The sequence below is a fragment of the Caretta caretta genome, chromosome 6, assembly GCF_965140235.1.
Source record: "Caretta caretta isolate rCarCar2 chromosome 6, rCarCar1.hap1, whole genome shotgun sequence".
Lineage (NCBI taxonomy): Eukaryota > Metazoa > Chordata > Testudines > Cheloniidae > Caretta > Caretta caretta.
This window is the reverse complement of record NC_134211.1, coordinates 126,882,165-126,903,408: the sequence shown is the minus strand read 5'-3', so window position 1 is coordinate 126,903,408 and position 21,244 is coordinate 126,882,165. Positions and strand designations below refer to the sequence as shown.

General features: G+C 44.8%; 2 protein-coding genes across 2 annotated transcripts; one reads left to right on the top strand and one right to left on the bottom strand.

The window, feature by feature from the left end:
• The first annotated feature begins 320 nt into the window (after positions 1-320).
• On the top strand, positions 321-2,046 carry MGAT2 (alpha-1,6-mannosyl-glycoprotein 2-beta-N-acetylglucosaminyltransferase). Its single transcript, XM_048855864.2, has one exon. The coding sequence runs from the start codon at positions 599-601 to the stop codon at positions 1,925-1,927; it is 1,329 nt and encodes a 442-aa protein (XP_048711821.2). The 5' UTR covers positions 321-598; the 3' UTR covers positions 1,928-2,046.
• Positions 2,047-4,517: 2,471 nt separating this feature from the next.
• Positions 4,518-21,244, bottom strand: DNAAF2 (dynein axonemal assembly factor 2). Its single transcript, XM_048855858.2, has 3 exons — positions 19,366-21,244; positions 10,909-11,055; positions 4,518-5,438 (listed from the first exon to the last, which is right to left on the bottom strand). The coding sequence occupies exons 1-3, from the start codon at positions 21,172-21,174 to the stop codon at positions 4,869-4,871; spliced, it is 2,526 nt and encodes an 841-aa protein (XP_048711815.2). The 5' UTR covers positions 21,175-21,244; the 3' UTR covers positions 4,518-4,868.

Below are 21,244 nucleotides of genomic sequence, written 5' to 3'. Positions count from 1 at the left end.
CCGGGACGGGACAGGACAGGCCCGGCCCGGCCCGGCCCAGACTGGGCCACGCTTCTCCCTCCCCCCGCCACGGGAACCGGCCCCGCCCCTCTCCGCGGGGCTCGGCCGGCGGAGCCGCGCTCAATATCAACCGGCCCCTCGGGCAGCGGAAGGGGGGGCGGGCGGGCGCTGAGTGACAGCGCGTTTGACCAATGGTCCAGGGCCCACGTGCGGCGCGTGCCCTATGGCGGCCGGGGACGTGTCCGGTGTGGGGGGCGGGGCGCAGCCCGGGCATCGCGCGCGCGCGCCGCCGGCCGCCGCCGCCGCCGCCGTGACAGTTGGTGTCCGCCTCCCTCCGCGCCGGGCCGCGAGGTGCCGCCGCCGCCGGGGCCATGCGCGCGCCGCGGGCTGGGCGCCCCCGCGCTCCGGGAGGGCCGCGGCGCTGATGCCGGAGGGGCGGCCCCGGGGCGTCTCCTCCCCCTTCCGGGCTCGGTCTGGCCGCCGCCGCCTGGGGCGAGCGGGGAGCGCGGCGCCCGCGATGAGCTAGGGGCGGGCCGAGCCGAGCCGAGCCGAGCCGAGCCGAGCGGCAGGCCCCGCTTCCGCCCCCCGCCCCGGGACCATGCGGCTCCGCATCTACAAGCGCAAGGTGCTGCTGCTGGCGCTGCTGGTGGCCGCCTGCGGCCTGGCGCTCTGGGGCAGCCACGGCCGCCCGCGCAAGCCCGAGCCCGGCGAGCCGCCCGCGCCCCGCGCCGCCAGCCGGGCGGCCGAGCTCGCCGCCTCCGCCGCCGGCCGCCGGGCCGCCAACGCCTCGGCGCCGCCGCCGCCGCCGCCGCCCAGGGCCGAGCCGGCCAACCGCACGCTGGGCTACCGCTCGCTCTTCTACCAGCTCAACTTCGACCAGCCCGTGCGCAACCTGGCGCGCCTCCCCCGCCGCCCGCCCGGCGAGCTGGAGCTGGTGCTGGTGGTGCAGGTGCACGAGCGGGCCGAGCACCTGCGGCTGCTGCTGGACTCGCTGCGCCGGGCCCCGGGCGTGGAGCGCGCGCTGCTGGTGCTGAGCCACGACCTGTGGTCGGAGGAGCTGAACCGGCTGGCGGCGGAGGTGGAGTTCTGCCAGGTGCTGCAGATCTTCTTCCCCTTCAGCAGCCAGCTCTACCCGCGCGAGTTCCCCGGCCACGACCCCCGCGACTGCCCGCGCGACCTCGACCGGCAGGCGGCGCGGCGCCTGGGCTGCATCAACGCCGAGTTCCCGGACTCCTTCGGCCACTACCGCGAGGCCCAGTTCTCGCAGACCAAGCACCACTGGTGGTGGAAGCTGCACTTCGTGTGGGAGCGGCTCCGGGCGCTGCGGGAGCACACGGGGCTGGTGCTCTTCCTGGAGGAGGATCACTACCTGGCCCCCGACTTCTACCACGTCCTCAAGCAGCTGTGGGCGCTGAAGCAGCGGGAGTGCCCGGAGTGCCAGGTCCTCTCCCTTGGCAGCTACAACGTCGTGCGGGGTGGCTTCTCCGGCAAAGCCGACAAGGTGGAGATGAAGACGTGGAAGTCCACCGAGCACAACATGGGCATGGCCTTCAGCAGAGACACGTACCAGCAACTGATCGAGTGCACGGATGCCTTCTGCACGTACGACGACTACAACTGGGACTGGACGCTGCAGCATTTGACTGTCTCTTGTCTTCCAAAGTTCTGGAAAGTGCTAGTACCCGAAATCCCCAGGGTTTTTCATACAGGGGACTGTGGCATGCACCACAAGAAATCCTGCAGACCCTCCACCCAGAGTGCCAAAATCGACTCGCTCTTAAGCAGCAACCAACAGTTCCTGTTTCCTGAAACAATGAGTGTCAGTAAAAGGTACTCCATGGCACCTCTCTCCCCTCACGTGAAAAACGGAGGGTGGGGAGATATTCGAGACCATGAACTCTGTAAAAGTTATCGCAGACTGCAGTGAAAATCAAACTCTCAAATAGCCTCTCTTGTGAATTATTCCATACTGTCTTATGGACAAAAGTGTATAAAAGGGTTTCTGCTTTAAGATGAATAAACATTCTTGTAAAAGGTGTCTAAAAATAGTAATCTTTCATGTTTCCCAGTTAGATTTTTTTAAATTGGACAGACTCTACTGCTGAGATCAGCTGGAAATCAAAATTTAAGCCCACATACAGAAAGTAGCCATTATGCTGTGCTTACTGACAAGGATAAACAACATTAAAATGCATCTTCTCTATTACATTATAGGGCTTTTCACTTTCAGAATCTCTTAAACTCCATGTAAAATACATTTTGAAATGAGCAAATCCATGATACTCAAAGTACTGAGAAGAGTAAGGGTGGAATGGAATAAGCTTGACTGAACTCTAGTCAGTTTGCAGTCCAGCAGCCCTGTACTGTTTTAAATAACTACTTATTGTTTAAATTCAGTGACATTAGAGTAAAATCATTCAGCATTCCACAAGCTTGTACTATTTTATTAGGCTTGCTTGAGATTTGGTGCATATCTGCAAGAGCATTCTCTTATTTGCTATGTATTTGATTATATGAAGAGGGACAAATCATTGCTCAGTTTAATGTAGAAATATACTTTTTTTTTTAGTTCTGCCAAAATAAAATTCACATTTGTAATACCATGAAAGTCCTTGATTCTGCAAAACCATTAGTTTAGTTTAAATCTTTCCTGCTATGACAAAATTCAGTTTTCCTAATACAAAAGGGGTTTAAACATACACCAAATGTCATCATTACCCATTCAAAGAGCGTACATCTAACTTCATTAAAAAAATCAGTAATTGAGTTAAAACAGAGAAACACAATATTAACCTCCTTCGGCAGAAAGTAATCACAACACTTAGCTTTCGAATTAGTCAGCCATATAAAAAGAATAAACGTACTGTTTAATGAAAACATATATTGAACTGGAACTGAAAGCCAGAAACAATACGAAACAATGCCATTTGTTAAAGTGAAACATTTGTCTGTTCTAACTGTAGTGATGCATTTTTTTTTTTAAAAATGTCACTTACCATTGAAGTACAACAAACTTGTCAATACTAGTTAAAGAAGTTTTGTGGAATAGACTTAAAACAGATTTCACTGAACGACTTAGACGAAGTATAGAGGGGGAATGTACGTGACAGCTGGAATGCAGTCACTCTCTAAACATCAGCTAGTCCCCATAAACCATATCAAATACATACAAACCAAGGTTTTAAAAATGGGGTGACATGAATTATTCTAAAAGTACTTTCATGTAGCTAGATGACTTACAGACATTAATAAAAAAAAGTGATTGGATAAATTTGTTACATTCAGCCTGAAGAAAACTCTACTGCACTTGTATTAGGATAAGAGAGGGTCAGTGGCCTTTTGTTCCTGTCTAAAAATAATTATTGCTCAATGAAACTGGTTAACTTGTGTGCTGATAGAGGAGACGTAACTTTCAACAAAACTCCGTTCTTAATTTTCTCTCCTACTTTATGGTATGTGAATAAATTGCTTAAATGTATTCACTGGAGAGGAAACAAAACAACTGTTATGAAGCCATCTCAATATGTGGATGTTTATTACTTTTTAAAAAATAGAATGTATGCCAAAACAAATTGTTCTCCTGGGTAATTTAACTGTCAAACTTTAGAGTTAGATAAGGTGGGTGAGGTAATATCTTTTACTGAACCAACTTCCTGTTGGTGAGAGAGAGAGCGCGCGAAGCTTTGCTGCTTATGCAGAGCTGTTCTTCAGATTTTATTTGAAGAGGAGCTTGGTGTAAGTCTCTCACCAACAGGAAGTTGGTCCAATAAAAGTTATTATCTTACCCACCTTGTCTCTCTAATATCCTGGAACCAACACAGTATATACATTTTAAAGTTGTCACAAGCAATAAAATTCAGTACTTGCTCTGTTAAGTATATGCAGCCCCAAGAAGTACTTGTGGTTGGCACAGCTACGTAAACAACCTAACCGTGGGAGATTTGAACTGTAAATCAAATTTAACCTCATTTTGTTCAGAAGTACATTTTCTTCAGCATGTACAACAGTTTGTAAAGGAATGGGTGGTTGTTTTTTTTGAAAGTGACAGAAAAGGGATCTGAAAGTTTGATATCAAAGCTCAGAAGTGTTCTTGCTTGTTGTTGCACTTCCACTGCCATGCAATCCGACGTGCAGCACATTTAAACCACAGGAAACTTATTTTGAGTGGTAAGAATAATTTAGATGAATTGACTCCATACTAGAAGATGACTATACATGAATAAATGCAGAGATGTTGGGAAATGCAGGGTTTGATGCACTGGATAACAAGGAAACAAATTAGTTAAATGGTGTATTTGGATACTGTGTATCTGAAGGAAAGTAGTAGACTAAGATAGCAGTATAAACATTTATTTTAAGGTCTCTCCATGGAATGAAAAATGTTATTTGCCAAAAAACCCTACAATCATCACAAAATGAATATTGGCAAATATTTACTTCAAATGATGGGTATTGTGTGTCATTAAGTTGAACAAAGATAGCAAATCTGGAGAGAAGCATTGCAAAAACACAGTAGATAAACATATATAAGAACTTTAATACATTAGAGAGATTACACAACTAATCAAGATCCAAGTCCTTGAAGGGAAAGTAGTCCACTGTTGCTGTTTATATGTTTTAATTTCTACTCAATTGAACATTTCTTATGAAAATATTTTTATTTTAAAGAAAGTTAAAACTGTAAAAAAATCAAAATTAACATAAATTGACTTGTAAACAAAACAATTAAATTGGTTCCTCTTATTGAAGTTGTCAGACTCAAGTTCAGATTTCTGCTTTCCGTGCAATGATTTCGATGCCAAAAAAACAGAAGCCTGAACTGCAGATAATAAACTGACCATTACAATTAAAATCCTAACTGACATAACTTAATCCAATTCATACAACAAAGAATTTTGAAAAATTAATGCACCGTGTGTTGTATGATCTCTAACAATTTGCACACTTCCATCTTGCATATTCATTTCCTTTATAATTGGAGAAACTGGTCTACAGTTCAAATGGTGCTGGTTCTCTTCTGCTGGCTCTGAAGACAGGACTTCTTCATCCCTTCTTATTTTTGCCTGCTCTTTCAAATGAAGTAATTCTTGCTTTTCACAGTCCGAGGATGTGGCACTTTTGCCTGTTGTGAAAGCAAGTTCTAACTGTGGTTCATTTATCTGAGATTTCCCAGAAATTGCTAAACTAGTGTCAATAGGTTCAACTTGCAAACAATGGCCTGAACTACAATCTACTACTCCTATTGTTTTAGCAGTTGTAAAAGATCCAGTAGTAATGTCAGTTTCCATACCATGTTCTCCAGCTGTGTCAGCTGCAATATGGTTAGCTTCTATATTTGTTTTTAAATAGTTTCTGTTCTCTTTTTCAACTTGATCTCTTCCTGAATTGTTAATTCTTTGTTCTTTTTCACCAAGTTCACAATGTTTAACCTCCTGTGACTGTTGAGGAAAAAAAGCAGGAAATTAATTGTACTTTGATACCCTAACACTTAATGTTGACTGAACACACAAAAATACGATCAATGGCAGGCCCTAGACACTGAATAACTCAGGATGCATTTATTTCTATGAGATCTACAATCTGTGTTAATCTGTGCTTTCAGAAAGCTAAATCAGACCTGTGCTGAGGGTTTCCCAATACTGTAATCAAAATGCATGTGGGAGTGTATTATAGAGACTCTTTCCACAGCAGAGTAAAACCTTATGGTGGGAAAGAGCTGCTGGACAGCTGCCCATTGGTAATGATGTACAACAGTTAATAGTGGAAGAAAAAGCAAATGATTGCAGTTGGGTTATTACACACAGCCTTGCATAAATCCATGGCTGCAAAATTGGCCCCAGAATATAAACTTTCATTTGAGGAAATGTTCCTAGCCTGTAGAGTTGTGAAAACTATGTCCCTGTCACATGTGGAAAGTTTAACTAATGCAGTGTTGTCTTCTTGAGTGTACATAAAACAATGTCAGAGAACTGTTCTTGTTCATCTCACTAAGGTGAGCACTCTGAAACAGATGACTGAATACCACAGATCCACATTCACTTTTTTGCTGTTGGTTATTTCAGCAGAAGCTTTTACATGGTGTGTATTCATTGTTAATAAATAGGGTGTGGCTGGCTGTGGTGGAGTGACTTAATGTTGACAAAGGCAGCTGCCTAGCTCCGGGAACTAGCAATTTCAAGATTTGTTACCCTTCCAAATCTTCTCTAGTCTACTCCCCACCCCCCAGATGAGTTACTGTCACCGTGTGAACAAGAAAGTAAGAGAAGATTCATTCCCTTAGCAGTGACGAAAGCTTCACCCATCTCTTGGGTACCAACACCCCAAACTACCTTCCCTCTCTCCCTCACTTTCTTGGTGCCAAAAGCCAAATCTGTTTATCCCAGCGGTTCTCAAACTGGGTCGGGACCCCATTTTAATGGGGTCGCCAGGGCTGGTGTTAGACTTGCTGGGGCCCGGGGCTGAAGCTTGGCCCGAGGGCTTCAGCCCTGGGCGGTGGGGCTCAGGTTACAGGCCCCTCATGTGGGGTGAAGCCCTTGGGCTTTGGCCTCCCTGCCTGGGGTGGTAGGGCTCAGGCTTTGCGCTCCTTCCCCCACTCCTCAATGGCAGGGCTTGGGCTTTGGCCTCCCTGCCTGCAGCGGTGAGGGTTGGGCTTTGGCCCCTCTGCCTACAGCAGCGGGGCTTGGGCAGGCTCAGGCTTTGGTCCCCCCTCCTGGGGTCATGTAGTAATTTTTGTTGTCAGAAGGGGGGGTGCAGTGCAGTTTGAGAACCCCTGGTTTATTCAGTGTCCAAAATCTCCAGCTTTCCTCCAAAGACTTCTACAATGCACTCATAGATTAGAAATGCAGTGATATAATGACAAGTTTCAGAGTAACAGCCGTGTTAGTCTGTATTCGCAAAAAGAAAAGGAGGACTTGTGGCACCTTAGAGACTAACCAATTTATTTGAGCATAAGCTTTCGTGAGCTACAGCTCACTTCATCGGATGCATACTGTGGAAACTGCAGAAGACATTATATACACAGAGACCATGAAACAATACCTCCTCCCACCCCACTCTCCGGCTGGTAATAGTGATATATTGGAACTTCACAACTCTGCTGCATGCTGAAAACTAAGGGTGGAGTAAAATTGAAAAAATGTAAAGCCAAATTGTTGAAATTAATAGTAGGTTAAGGGATTACTACAGTGACTATTTATTTAATTAAAACCTTATTATTGACATTACTTGAAGCTGCCACAAATGACAATTCAATATCGTTCATCAGGGAGCCTTGCCACAGAATTTAGGCCGACTGTACCACTGTGGAGTATCTATTGTTAGACACAAACAAACTGAATGTGCAAAAGGCTATATCTTATTTTGAGATCTGCACAAAACATGCATCTTAAACTATGGCTAAATATTGAATTAATTACAAAAGTGAGGGACAAAATATTTAACATGACTAATTTGGAACGATGCAAAAATATGTAAATGCAAATGAGGACACCACAATGTGATGCAAAGTGAAATCTGGAAAACTTCTCATAGTTTAACCATAGTTAACTGAAAGAAGAGTGAACTGAAGTAACAGCGGAGCAACTAGCCCTGAAGTAAGTTCTTTACTCAGCTACTTCAGTATCAAAGTCCAAATTCCACTTCTGAACTTTGGTTTTTGGATTAAAGAAAAGGAGCACTTGTGGCACCTTAGAGACTAACCAATTTATTTGAGCATGAGCTTTCGTGAGCTACAGCTCACTTCATCGGATGCATACTGTGGAAACTGCAGAAGACATATATATAATATATAATATTATAATATAATAACAACATAATAAGACATATAATGTCTTCTGCAGTTTCCACAGTATGCATCCGATGAAGTGAGCTGTAGTTCACGAAAGCTTATGCTCAAATAAATTGGTTAGTCTCTAAGGTGCCACAAGTCCTCCTTTTCTTTTTGCGAATACAGACTAACACGGCTGTTACTCTGAAACCGGTTTTTGGATTAGCATATAAGTGTTGGCTAGAGCTGCAACATACAGTTGTAGATGGGACCTAAACAGACCCTGTCAACTTGAAACGTAATGTAATGGGTTTCAAAAAGAGAGAAGTTTCAAGTGCTATGCCTTCCCAAATCCCCATCAGTTTTGGTAGTTTTACCATCACATTTTGCTATCTTAAAAACGTTGTGCTCTCTATTACTCTGAAAATTTCATACAAACAAGAGAGGAAACATTCACTAGAGACGGGAAACAGTGAAAGTTACTATGGACAAAGTTAAACTGAAAAAGCAGAGAAAGCTTTTTCCAAACTTGTTCAGTTATTGTAAAGGGTTCAGATGTAATTAATTTTGGGGGGGGTTATAAGTGTGGCTGTACCTCCGTGTATTTAGACAATGAAGGGGGCAGAAAGGATAGTTTTCTGGGTAAGGCAGGAGACAAGGAGCAAGGAGAGTTTGATTTCCTGTGGTTGACACTGCCATGTAGTTTTTGTAGGACTTCTGGCAAGTTACTTATCCTATGTACCACAGTTTTGTGTTTGATAAAATGGAGATAATGCTTAAGCTTACTATACCCCTCAGATACCCTGTGAACTAATGGAAAAACTGAGGGAGGAGAGTCAGTTAGCTGACACCACATGAATGGCAGTGGTAGGATTAGAATTCATGAAGTCCTGCCTCCCAGTCCCATGTTAATCCTCTAGTCACACTGCTCTTCTGTAGACGACAGCCCTGTACTCTCACAAGTATGCCCTAACTGACACAGAAAACTCACAAGATTCAAAGATTTAGCTCAGCTCAAATAGAAGAAGTTGAGATTTTTATCCAGACAAACTTTCCAAGGTACCCTCTCTACCTTCCCGACAGTCCCACTGCTCCTCTTTGTTGTGACCTCCCTGTCCATCTCAGCATAGTCCATCCTCACTGCAATCCCCAAAACGACGAGTTTTCTGTCCTCTCCCTAAGCCTCCCGTCTGTGACCCCCACATTCCAAAGTATAAATTTTGGGCCTTCTGTCTTGAGCCGCATCTATAAGCATGAAAGATTTTAAATCAGAGGTACCTCAACCCAATGGAGTATGCCAGTGGTTCTCAACTTTTCCAGACTACTGTACACCTTTCAGGACTCTGATTTATCTTAAGTACCCCAAAGTTTCACCTCACTTAAAAACTACTTGCTTACAAAATCAGACATAAAAATACAAAATACAGCACACTATTACTGAACAATTGCTTACTTTCTCATTTTTGCCATATAATTATAAATAGGCATATAAATATTGTACTTACATTTCAATGTATAGCATATAGAGCAGTATAAACAAGTCAACGTATGAAATTTTAGTTTGTACTGACTTCTCTAGCGCTTTTTATGTAGACTGTTGTAAAACTAGGCAAATATCTCGATGAGTTGATGTACCCCTTGGAAGACCCATGTACCCCCAGGCCAGGGGGTACATCAACTCATCTAGATATTGGTTGAGAACCACTGAAATACTGTACACTATATCCACAGGGTTCCAAAACTTTACTCAAAATTGTGTATATGGAGGGACATGGACTCTTCACTTATTCATATTGAGCACATCCTTAAAGAAGAGTTGGAGAGTTAGGTCTTGTCTACACTGCAGAGTTTTGTCAACAAAAGTTATGCCGCTTTAATTACCCACTGTTGCATATCCACACTATGCTCCTTGTGTTGGCAGAGCCCATCCACACTAGCAGCTCTTGCATTGACACACAGAGCAGTGCACTGTGGGTAGCTATCCCACTGTGCAATTGGTTGCATGGTGCTTTGGGAAGGGTTTGCAATGCCTCATGGGGTAAGTACAGTGTCACATGGTGCAGGTTTCTCAATCCCATTGTTCCCTGGGCATCCCACTAGATTGCCAGCTGTTTTTCAACTGAAGTGTATGTGGAGGAGGAAGAGGTGTGTGTGTGTGAGAGTGCGTGCGTGCGTGCAGGGGAAGTGCGTGTGTTGGGGAGGAGTGTGATGGCATGCTGTCTCTATGTTCAGACAGCAGCCTGAGCAATCAATCCACAACAGTCTCTCTCGCTCCCCCCTCCCCCACAGCAGCAGCCTGCTTTGCCTACCTGCAGTTCTGCAATTCCCTTGAGCTCTCTCTCCCACAGCCTCCTCAGCAGCTGGGTGAGCTCTCCAGGGCGAGGAATGTCAAAGCTTCCTGGAGCCTTGAAAGGGGAGAGGCGCATGCCTGCAGGGCAGCCAAGTTGAAAACAGCGAGCAGAGCCAAGCTGTCACAGCAGTCATAATGTGTGATACTTGGGGAGGCCAATTATGTTGACATAATGATGCAAATTTGCATAATGCAAAAAGCCCTATGTCTCTCATCGAGGTGGTTTTTTGTCACCAAAAAACAGAAGAGTTTTGTCACCAAAAGTGGCTTCACAGTGTGTACACTTCTGCTGTTTGCCACCAAAACTCTGCAGTGTTGACAAGGCCTCAGACTGGTTCTATTCCAATGACGTCCCTACCCCTGGTTTGTCTGGAGCGTGTAGACTCCAGCACAGCCAAGTGGCTGTGAACTGGAAGCACTTTCTGGGTATCTGTATCCCCTGAACACTACTGAGGTAGAAATCTGAGACTATTTTTGTTTTAATATGAAGGAGGGATTTAACATATAGGTATTTATACATGAGACAACACAATGTTTCACTGTCATCCCAATAAACTGTTGCCAAGCCAGAACTGTACGTAGTTCCACTTCACCATTCAAGTTAAATTAAATGGAGTTTAAAGTAAATCGGCCTTTCCAAAAACTCATGTTTACACTTGCAAACATCACTTCCTATACATGATTTTCAGTAGTATCCAAACAAAGCAGGAATGACTCCATTTGAGGGAGGTTTCACACACTATTCTTGTTTAACTATAGAAGTGCCATGTATGATTGCTAAGCAGATCCTTACCTTTAATCTGATTTGACTTTTGACCTCCGTAACATCAAGTACTTCAATTAATGGTTGGCTTTCCAGTGTTGTCTGTTTGAGGAATGAAGGGCACAAGACACTATCCAGAAATTCATCAACATTTTCTTCACTGACAAACAACCTTTCCTAAAGGCAAAAGAAACAAAGTTACGTTTACATAATGTGAAAGGAACATGTATCAGTGCTTTTGTACTCAGCACCCCACTAAATATATACATACACATAAAATTCTGATTCTGAAAGTGCAGCTGAGACACACACATTGCTTGTGAAAAAAGTATCTGTTTAAATCTCTGGTTTAATTAATTTTCAGTAAGACACTCAGAAGTAGTGAGAGATGAACATGAAGAAAATGGTTTAAATGATTTCTGTACAAAATATGGGTCTGACTCACACAAGAGGCAATGGTTTAAAGGGAGGCATGTTTTCTACATGTAATGTGTTTAAGTTTCCATTTGAGGAACGATTACAATGAAAAAAATGTTTCAATTGCCCTCCCTTCTCTTTTGATATTCGATTAAAAAAAGTTCTGGATCTTTGGGTTTGCTTAATTACCTTCCCTTAAGAAAAATACAATACCAGAATACCAGAAAAGTACAGCCACCAGGGAAGTCCTGTTGATGTTAGATGCAATGAGGCAATTTTAAATATTTTCAGCTCTCTCATCCAACTGTGTCTGGACTCTCAAAGATATAATTCTGATCACTAAAAGAAGCTATAATTGGGAGCATGAAATAGTTCCATAGTCATACAATATTAAATGAAAATTTGGAGATCATGTGTATACTGCCAATTTACAAAGTATAGAATTAAACCCATTTTCTGCCCGAAGAGTTTACAATCCAAGAAACGTACACAGACAGCAGGACAGAAAGGAAGGGTGCAGAGAGATTATTCATGAACAGAATACAGTAGGGGGCTTGTTTACACTAGCAGCATCCACCACCAATGGTAGTAATGGTGACTGCATTTTGTAGAAAGGACTTAGCCATTGATATCCCTGTTATGCTCCTGTACCAGACGTGGACTAACTACCCAGCTTGCTTCTCAGCGAGACGAACACATCTAGTGCGTATCATAAGATCCTTTAATGCTTTGCCAGCTATGACTGAGGTTAGCTTAAAGACGGTATTTCACACAGTGCCACCAAGTGGCAGAACAGTATAATAAACTTTAGCATTCTGTTATATCTCCCCCTTTAAGTTCTACACTCCTATCATTTACAGTATTTATGCTATCACACTGTCTTTGTCTGTTAAAGAAAAGGAGTACTTGTGGTACCTTAGAGACTAACAAATTTATTTAAGCATAAGCTTTCGTGAGCTACAGCTCACTTCATCGGATGCATTCAGATGAAAGCTTATGCTCAAATAAATTTGTTAGTCTCTAAGGTACCACAAGTACTCCTTTTTTTTTGCGAATACAGACTAACATGGCTGCTACTCTAAAATTTGTCTGATAAGTGTCTCTGAATGGTATTGGTTTTCTAATTACATGACCTAGTTGCATAAGAACTTGTTCATTTGGCTGTCCGTTAGTTACAATGACTGGCTGTCTGGAATCCTTGAGTCGTTGTCATCTTGTACTGCATCTGCCATCTGTAGAGTTTGCTCTGTTGATTGATCGTGCTGAGGAACAAACTGTAGACGTCAATGGTTTCTGTTGAACTCTCCTCTTGATCACATACAATCTGAGTGCTGAATTATAGAATCATAGGACTGGAAGGGACCTCGAGAGGTCACCTAGTCCAGTCCCATAATGCACCTAACAATTAAAGGTTTTTCAGAAATCAGTTTGCTTTATATGAGAGGGAAACCTATTATTATTTGTAATGTAGTTTAGGGAAGAGATTATTTCAAAACCAAGCAATGAATCTGTTCTGTTCTCTTTTTTTCCTTCCTGTGACCTGCCAAAAACTTGGTAAGTGTCTCGAAATCTTCAGTACAGAATTAATTGACCCCAAAATAAAACATTCACAGGAGTAATCTTGAAAGTCTTAGTTTCTAGCATCGTCTTATAATAAGTAACCTAGCCCCAATCACAATATATTAACTCTTTTTTAGACAGGAAAAAGAGTACTCTACAGAACCTGCAAACAACTATATAGACAAAGACAAAATTTTCAACACTTGTAGTCACATTCAAAATTGCTTTGAAATAATAGGAAAAGTTTTGTCCAGCACTAAAGACAGACAGGCTACCACTACTTTCATAAATGACATCAGTAAGATCCACCAGCTTTGTTTTGGTTTGCAGGGAAGCAGATTTTGTGGGTGCATTGTGCCATCCCCTCAGCTCTCATGGACAGCTTTATTCTTGGAAGTTGGAAAGGGCTTTAAATATACATGAACCCTGCACTTCAGAACACAGCCCTCTGGGTTCATATATAATGGGTTACCACACTTGTATCCATAATGCAGCCCTGATTTTGGAAAGGTTGATAATTTTAAGTGTCAGAAGAAATTTTTATAAAAGAAAAAAAATGGTATTTTTAAAGATATTGTGAGATTGACTACTTTTAGGGACTGTCAGCCTTGAGAGTCCCTTTAAAAAAAATTTAAAAATGACAGACTATATAAAAAGTTCCCATGGCCTCTCTTGTCAACATCTCTGTGACATAGACAACTGTGGAGGACATTTACCTTTAACAAAATAGGATTTTCCCTATAATGTGCCTTATCACCAAAAAAGAGCATAGGAGTTTAGATGTTAGAAAATACGACATTTCTAAAGTACATATCTACACATGTGCTTAAGATAATACTAGGTAGAAGTTACAGCTGTTACAGCATTATACACAGAATCAATTATTATGAAGGGGCCGGTCAGATTCTCAGCATTATAACAAGGAAGCATTAACATATGCAGTTAGGTAAGACTATACATTTCACGAGTCCAACTCTTACAAAACTAATATAAGCATATGAGAAGAAAGGAAAAAACAATGCTTGCTTTATCTTAGACTGTCAATTCATGAGGAGGTCCAGCTGTGTAGGATAACAGTCAATCCACTGTCGTTTGGGTATACTTGGTTGCACACAGATCTAAAATGTACTCCACAGGCGTGTCAATGTTGATGCAAGGGTCCAAGAGAGCTCTCCTATCCTTTCAGACATATGCCTTAATTAACTTCTCACAAACAATAAAACTTGTAATTATCTACTATAAGAGCGAACCATGAACTAACACAGCATGTCTAACATTACTTAGAAAATGGGGTGTATTACCATTCTCTGTAACCAGTCCACAGGCCCAAGTTTAATTTACTTCCCATTATGGTAAAGTATGACTGTTCTTATTTAAGATTAAAAAGAGGACATTATTGTGACCACAACTCATGAGCTGAAGTCCCAACACACATCATAAGCAGGTTTGTTTGATCTTGGGTTTTTTGGTACAGAGGATTGTGTCCTTCAGTGATGAAAGAGTACCAGATAGTGTAGTAATGAAAAAAGTATATTTAGAAAAGTTAAATATTTTTCCAGCACCACTACATCCCATAAACACTGGGCTCAATCAAAGATAAGAGTAAGGGGATTATTCCATGTACAGGTGATAATATACATAGCCCACAAAAGGAGGTAGCACAATTCTCTATGTAATCTTATTCCTAATATGTTATGGAATAAACCTAATGCCAATGTCTAAAGGGCGGTCAGCCTTTAGGATTTTAAGTATTCAGTAACTTTTCCTCCAAAGATGATGATTTTAGAGCACAATCACCAATGATAAAAGTATATACCCCTATGAGCATAGCCTCCTCAGCACTCTGAGGAATACCTGATGTCTCTTACACTTAACCTGGAGGAAGTTAAATACATTTCAGTTAGTACTTTAACTAACATTTCTCTAATTAAATAAAATAAGGCACTTTTGCCCCCAAAAGCTGCAGGTGGTTGGTCTGCCTAAATTAACTGCCTCTCTGAGTCTGCTTCCCATTTCTGAATATAGTTTAAACTACTGTTACAAAATAGTCTATTGACAGCAGAATATATTCTTGATTCACCCAACAAGATCAAAACCTGCTTTCTATTTCTGTTAAGAATTAAGTATTTCATTTCATAGGCTGAATGTCAAGAGGCAAGCTAGCCCTTTAAGAGGGGGGTCAGGATTTTCCACTTGCCCTGTTCCTGGGTCAGCCTAGGACCACAGCATTCTGGAGAATGTAGTCCAGTGTGAACACAGGAAATATAGACTAGAATATAAGTAACAGTGGGAGAGATCAGGATCTGCTTTTGGGTAAATCTAGGCAAACAGCCTGGGAGGGGATTTTGGAAGAGGCCTTGAGGGACAGTACCCTAAATCAGAGCCCTGTATGGGAATATTTTTTTAATCCCACTCCCAACCCACCCCACAATACCCACTCTCACCCGTTCCTGCATTGTTTCTTGCATTTTTATCCCATTACCATCCACAAAAACCTTAGATCCTGCAAATCCCACAGTAGAGACAGATTCCCCCACGCTACTAAAAAAACCTCAAACGGTTGGTTAATATATGTCTGAATTGTTTTTTTATATATCTCTTTCAAATTGCTGAAGTATGTGGTTTTGAAAAGACAAGGAGTCTGTCTATATCTGACTTCTGGTGTGTGTGTGTGTTGGGGCCCATGAGACTGCAGACTCTGCAAAAACATCTGTATAACTAAGGTCTCGAAATTTCTTGCTTAACAAACTTCTTGCTCAGTGGTTATTGGTGACATTTTGAGCATAAAAAGGGGAAGAGGTCTGAGTGATTTGGATCTGACCTTCTGGACATCTCTTGGAATCCCCAGTGTCACGCGGATTGCTGGCCACTTGAACCTTGTCATTTGACCACTTGAGACACCTCCAGACTATTGTTTGGGGGCGCTCTAACCCTTTTGCATATTTGTGTGTGCTTGAGATCTAATAAAATAATAAGTTTGGATGAAAGCATTTTGAGTTTGTGCCAATATTTAATCAGATGGATGCGCTGTGTTCCCCTTTGATTTGTCCCTGACACCACCTCGCAAAGAGGACAGTTAGGGGGTAACACTGAACATCTACAGTTCCCTTTTACTTCAACTGGAACTACAAGTGCTCAGCACATATGAAAATTGAAACCTAAATATTTAGTATGAATGTATGCCAGCCCAGAGACCCTAAAAGATCTGACCTCGTCTAACAAAGAAAAAGAAAAAAATATTACTCCCTGAACTATACTTCTTGAAAATAGTGGTACTATGTCAACTCAAAGACTGTGTCCTAAAAAAACTGTCTCTCAGAATAAATTAATTTTTAATCTACTACGTTAATGAACTGCTGATGGCCTATGATAAGTCCTAAACATCCTCTCCCCTACACACACACATTTAGTGGTCCAAAATGAATGAGATTATCTAATTTCAAAATTTTAACTCAGAAAGGCATTTGACTATTTTGATTGATTGATATCCTGAATAACCTTTTAGTGACCTTCCCCACATATACTCAGAAGCGGAGGGGAGGGATAGCTCAGTGGTTTGAGCATAGGCCTGTTAAACCCGGGGTTGTGAGTTCAATCCTTGAAGGGGCCATATAGGGATTGGGGCAAAAATTGGGGAGGGATAGCTCAGTGGTTTGAGCATTGGTCTGGCCCAGGGATGTGAGTTCAATCCCTGAGGGGGCCATTTAGGGATCTGGGGAGTTGGGGATTGGTCCTGCTTTGAGCAGGGGGTTGGACTAGATGACCTCCTGAAGTCCTTTCCAACCCTGATATTCTATGATTCTAACTCCTAATGAATGCATGTACCAAACACCAACAGTCAGGTTCAACTGGTACATGAAAATTAAATCAGATAATCATTCACCTCATTACAAGCACATTATATTACATCAGAGTGTCCCAAACTGAGGTTCATTACCTCCACAAGAATCACAGAGGGGACTCATGGGAGGTCGTGCAAAAAATGTAATACTGTGCAACGTTTTGGTGTTATCTGAGCACCCTACATAATGATTTGGCAAGTACTAGGATGCAAGAATGCGCAACAGGCTGCTAGAGTTTCTGGTAATACCTGCGTGCACGTGAATTTCATACAGAGAGTACACACCATGCTAAATAATTATGACAAAGGGAAAATACCCATGTGAAGCTGCACCAGGAGAATGCATATCTAAGACTTTTCAGGAAACAGTCAAAGATTCCTATATTCTGTGACAGTGGTCTACTGAAATCTGCACAGATAGGGCCAATGCCATATCAGGTAAGAAAAGCTCTTAGTCACATGGATTAAAAACATTGAGGATAATGCCTCATGGTTCCACTGATGTACATCAGAAGCTCTTGCTTTGAAGAAAATGCCCATGAATCTGTCCCAGGTAATTCACCACAACAGCTATAGTGAAGGGCCATCCAATGAATTCTCAACTTTTTACACTGCCCCGTAATGACATGGTTTCCTTTCACCAGCAACTTCTCCCACACTGATATAAGATGACTTTCATGTAGGCATGCAAAATTAGAAGCCAGGTTTCAAAAAACTTGTCCCTTTCTATACTAACTGGGGGGAAAAAAAACAAAAATTAAGAAGTCCCAGAATCCCTGAAAGCGTCACACAATATTTTGCAATCCTCAGATTTTGGATCCGATGAAGTGAGCTGTAGCTCACGAAAGCTTATGCTCAAATAAATTGGTTAGTCTCTAAGGTGCCACAAGTACTCCTTTTCTTTTTGCAGATTTTGGAAAGAATTTTTCCATGCTCCAGGCCCTCAGCCCAGCGAATATACTGAAGACATTAGTCAGCTTTACAGAATGGGCATCTCACAATGTGTGTTCCAAGTTGTAAAGGATTTCATGGTTCTACAATATAGTGAAGTTGAACCCAAAACTCCATTCTCTTGGGTACTTATACATGGAAAGTTTGTTTTAAGTGCTCCATGTGCAGGAAAGTCCAGTTCTTTATCATGGAAATCTCTGTGAATGCTCTTCACTATTGAAGAAAACCAGTTTTGAGTATTTCCATATGTTGGAAACAGGTATTTCTAGATGACTACTGAGAAAAAGTCACGTTGAAGGCCCATGGCACAGGGAATAAGGAAAAAATTAAGCGAGAAATCACATCTAGGTTGCTCACATGACGTTACTGGAGCTCTAATTCAAGATGACAATCAATGGCTTTTTAACGTTTAAAGCTGCTTTTTATGTTAACCTGCTTGTTTTAGCAATCTTATTTCAACAGTTATAGCAGTATATAGTTATCTTGAAATTGGTTGTGTATAGCAGTGGCTCTCAACCTTTCCAGACTACTGTACCCCTTTCAGGACTCTGATTTGTCTTGAGTACCCCCCCCCCCCCGTTTCACCTCACTTAAAAACTACTTGCTTACAAAATCAGACATAAAAATGGAAAAGTGTCACAGCACACTATTACTGAAAAATTGCTTACTTTATTATTTTTACTATATAATTATAAAATAGATCAATCTGAATATAAATATTGTACTTACATTTCAGTATACAGATTATAGAGCAGTATAAACAAGTTATTGTCTGTATGAAATTTTAGTTTGTACTGACTTCGTTAAGTGTTTTGGTTTTTTATGTAGCTGGCTGTAAAACTAGGCAAATATCTAGATGAGTTGATGTACCCCCTTGAAGACCTCTGAGTATCCCTTGTTGAGAACCACTGGTGTATACTATATTCACACACTTTCATCTCAAAATAATTGTATGTGTGCACACATACATACACTATTGTTCATGTGAATTTAGTGCTTGTGGAAGAGGACAGCTTGACAGCCTTGGAGATTAAAGCCAATTATTTAACCACAAAACAGGTACAGCAAGGTTAGGCCTTGCTTCCCTCACACCGTTGTGCCTACCTGTCTTCACCCTTAGTTATTTAGGGCTTGTCTACACTGGCAATTTACAATGCTACAACTTTCTCGCTTAGCGGTGTGAAAGAACACCCCTGAGTGCTGCAAGTTTCAGCACTGCTAGCCTTTCCCCTTGTGGAGGTGTTTTTTTAGAGCACTGTGCCGTGACTACACAAAGCACATTAAAGCGCTGTCACAGCAGAGTAGTTGCCAGTGTAGACAAGCCCTTAGAGGGACCACCTCTGAGAGCAATAATAGTTTGTATTCCACCCCATTCAATGCTGGGCTTTTGCTAAGATTCTTAATAGTAGCAGTGATCTCTGCCATGTGAACGTCTGCCCACCATCTGTGAATCAGAATAGGGCCATCACAGGTACTGGTTCATTTTACAATAGGCCACTGAACAGCTGTCAGATGGTAATGGACTTGAAGACACTACCCCCTGGTTTAAACCTGAACTAGTGGCCTAGAAGTGAAAAGCTTTATAGCCCATTAACTATCCCCTAAGTCAATCATCCTTTTTTAACTAGATCAAGCTATGACCTTCCCCAAAGCACATCTAAATTTAAGCTTATTTTGGGATCATTATATATTGGATGTGTCATTTTAGAGATAATTACCTGCAGAGTGTTGCTGTTTAAGCCGAAGTACATCTTCCCCCAAAGTCCACCACTCTCAGGAGATTTGGATAGTCCTATTACAGCGTTGTTGGGGGAGACATTAATACCAGCCTCGGGGGGGGTCAGCTTGTTTTCAAGAGGAAACTGTAAGAGGAAGGAGTAGGAAGCAGCGTCCTTGGAACTGAAACTGAGTCTGTAGTGATTTGTGCCAACTTCCCCCTTCAAACTCTCTGGCTGGATGTTTGGCACCTGCAAGAGCAGGGTCAGAGATTCTTCGTCTTGGGTGCACTGGAAGGCGGGACAAACCGGAGCGGTCATGGTGCTGGGGGCCGCAGGACGGTCTGGGTCGCCGCTGCAGCTCATGGGGGGCTCTACGCTGCGGCTCAGGCACTCGGTGGGCACGGCAGGGTACAGGCTGTTGCTGGGACAAGTGGGAAGATCTGTCCCGTTACTGGGTGCCAGGGAAGGATCCGCCTGGCTGCTGGTGGTGGTGCACGAGGTCAGATCCACGCTGTCGGGGCACACCGGTGTCACGGGAGGAGTCAGGCTGCTGGGGGCCCGGCCGCTACCGCCTGGCACACACGCTTGCTCAGTTGGCGGCAGCCCGAGCTCCTCCTCCTCCTCCCCGGCTGCAGGCCCTGCCTCTTCCCGCTGCTCCTGGCCCGGACCAAGGCCTACTGAGGAAGCCGGGCCGACTTCGGGCTCCTCCAGGCTCGCTCCGCTGGGCTCGGCAGGGGCCGCGACGCTCAGGACGGGCAGCGTGACCAGCAGCTGCCGCTTGGCCTTGTTGAAGGTGGCCTGCCCGCGGTTCTCGTCCACCGGGTAGGGCAGGCGGAGGCGGAGGCGGTAGGCGGGCCGCTGCGAGTCCAGGCGCAGCTCCCGCCCCCGGATCTCCAAGGCGGCCTGGCCGGCAGAGCTCAGCAGCGGCAGGTCGATGGTCACCACCAGCTCCCGGGGCACCGGGCTGGGCGCCGAGTCCCGGCAGCAGCGATAGTCCTGCAGGTCCACGTAGGAGCGGTGCCGCAGGCTCCAGCGGGGCGCGGTGGGGGCCGGGGGCCGAGCCCCGTCACCCGGCTGGGGGCCGGGCGGCGCGGCGGGGGCCGGCGGCGGCGGCTGGGCGCTGCCGCCGGGGGCAGCGGGGTAGGAGTAGGGGGACGGGAAGGGCGGCAGCGGGGAGCCGGGCTCCTCGGCCCGCGGCGGCGGGGCGCCCCCTGGCAGCGGGGTGCGGATGACGGAGGCCTGCGGGACCCCCTTGTAGGCGGTGCCCCGCAGCGGGACGGCGTTGGCCCGGTCCAGCTGCACCCCGAAGCGGCTCTGCACCGCCTCCAGCGCCGTGTCGCTCACCATGCGCCTGAAGCGGGCGCTGCGGGCGGCCAGGCGCAGCGTCTCCGGGTGGAAGACCACGTCGTAGACCAGGCGCCGGCGGCCGGCGCGGCCCAGCTCCTCGCGGCCGGGGGCCAGGCTGTAGGGCAGGGCCCAGCGCTGGCCGCGGGGCTCGGCGCGGGCCTGGGGCCGGCCCAGCAGCGGGTCGCTGCAGACGTTGAGGTAGCAGCGCTGGGCGCCCCCCTGGCTGGTCCGCAGCACGTAGCCCGGCGCCGGGTGCACGAAGCGCACCTCCACCCCGCGCTCCCGCTCCAGCGCCGTCACCTCCGCCTCGTACCGCCGCTGCTGCTCCGGGTCGGCCAGCTCCGCCGCGTACTCCGCCAGCAGCGCCCGGAACCGCTCGTCCCGGAAGGCGCCCTTCAGCCGCTCCACCTCCTCGGCCGTGAGCTGCAGCTCCTCCAGGCCGGAGCGCCCCGCGGCCGCCATCGGCCTCGCCCGCTCACCCCGGCCGGACCCTCGCTGGTCTCCGTGGAAACAGCGCCAAACAAAATGGCGG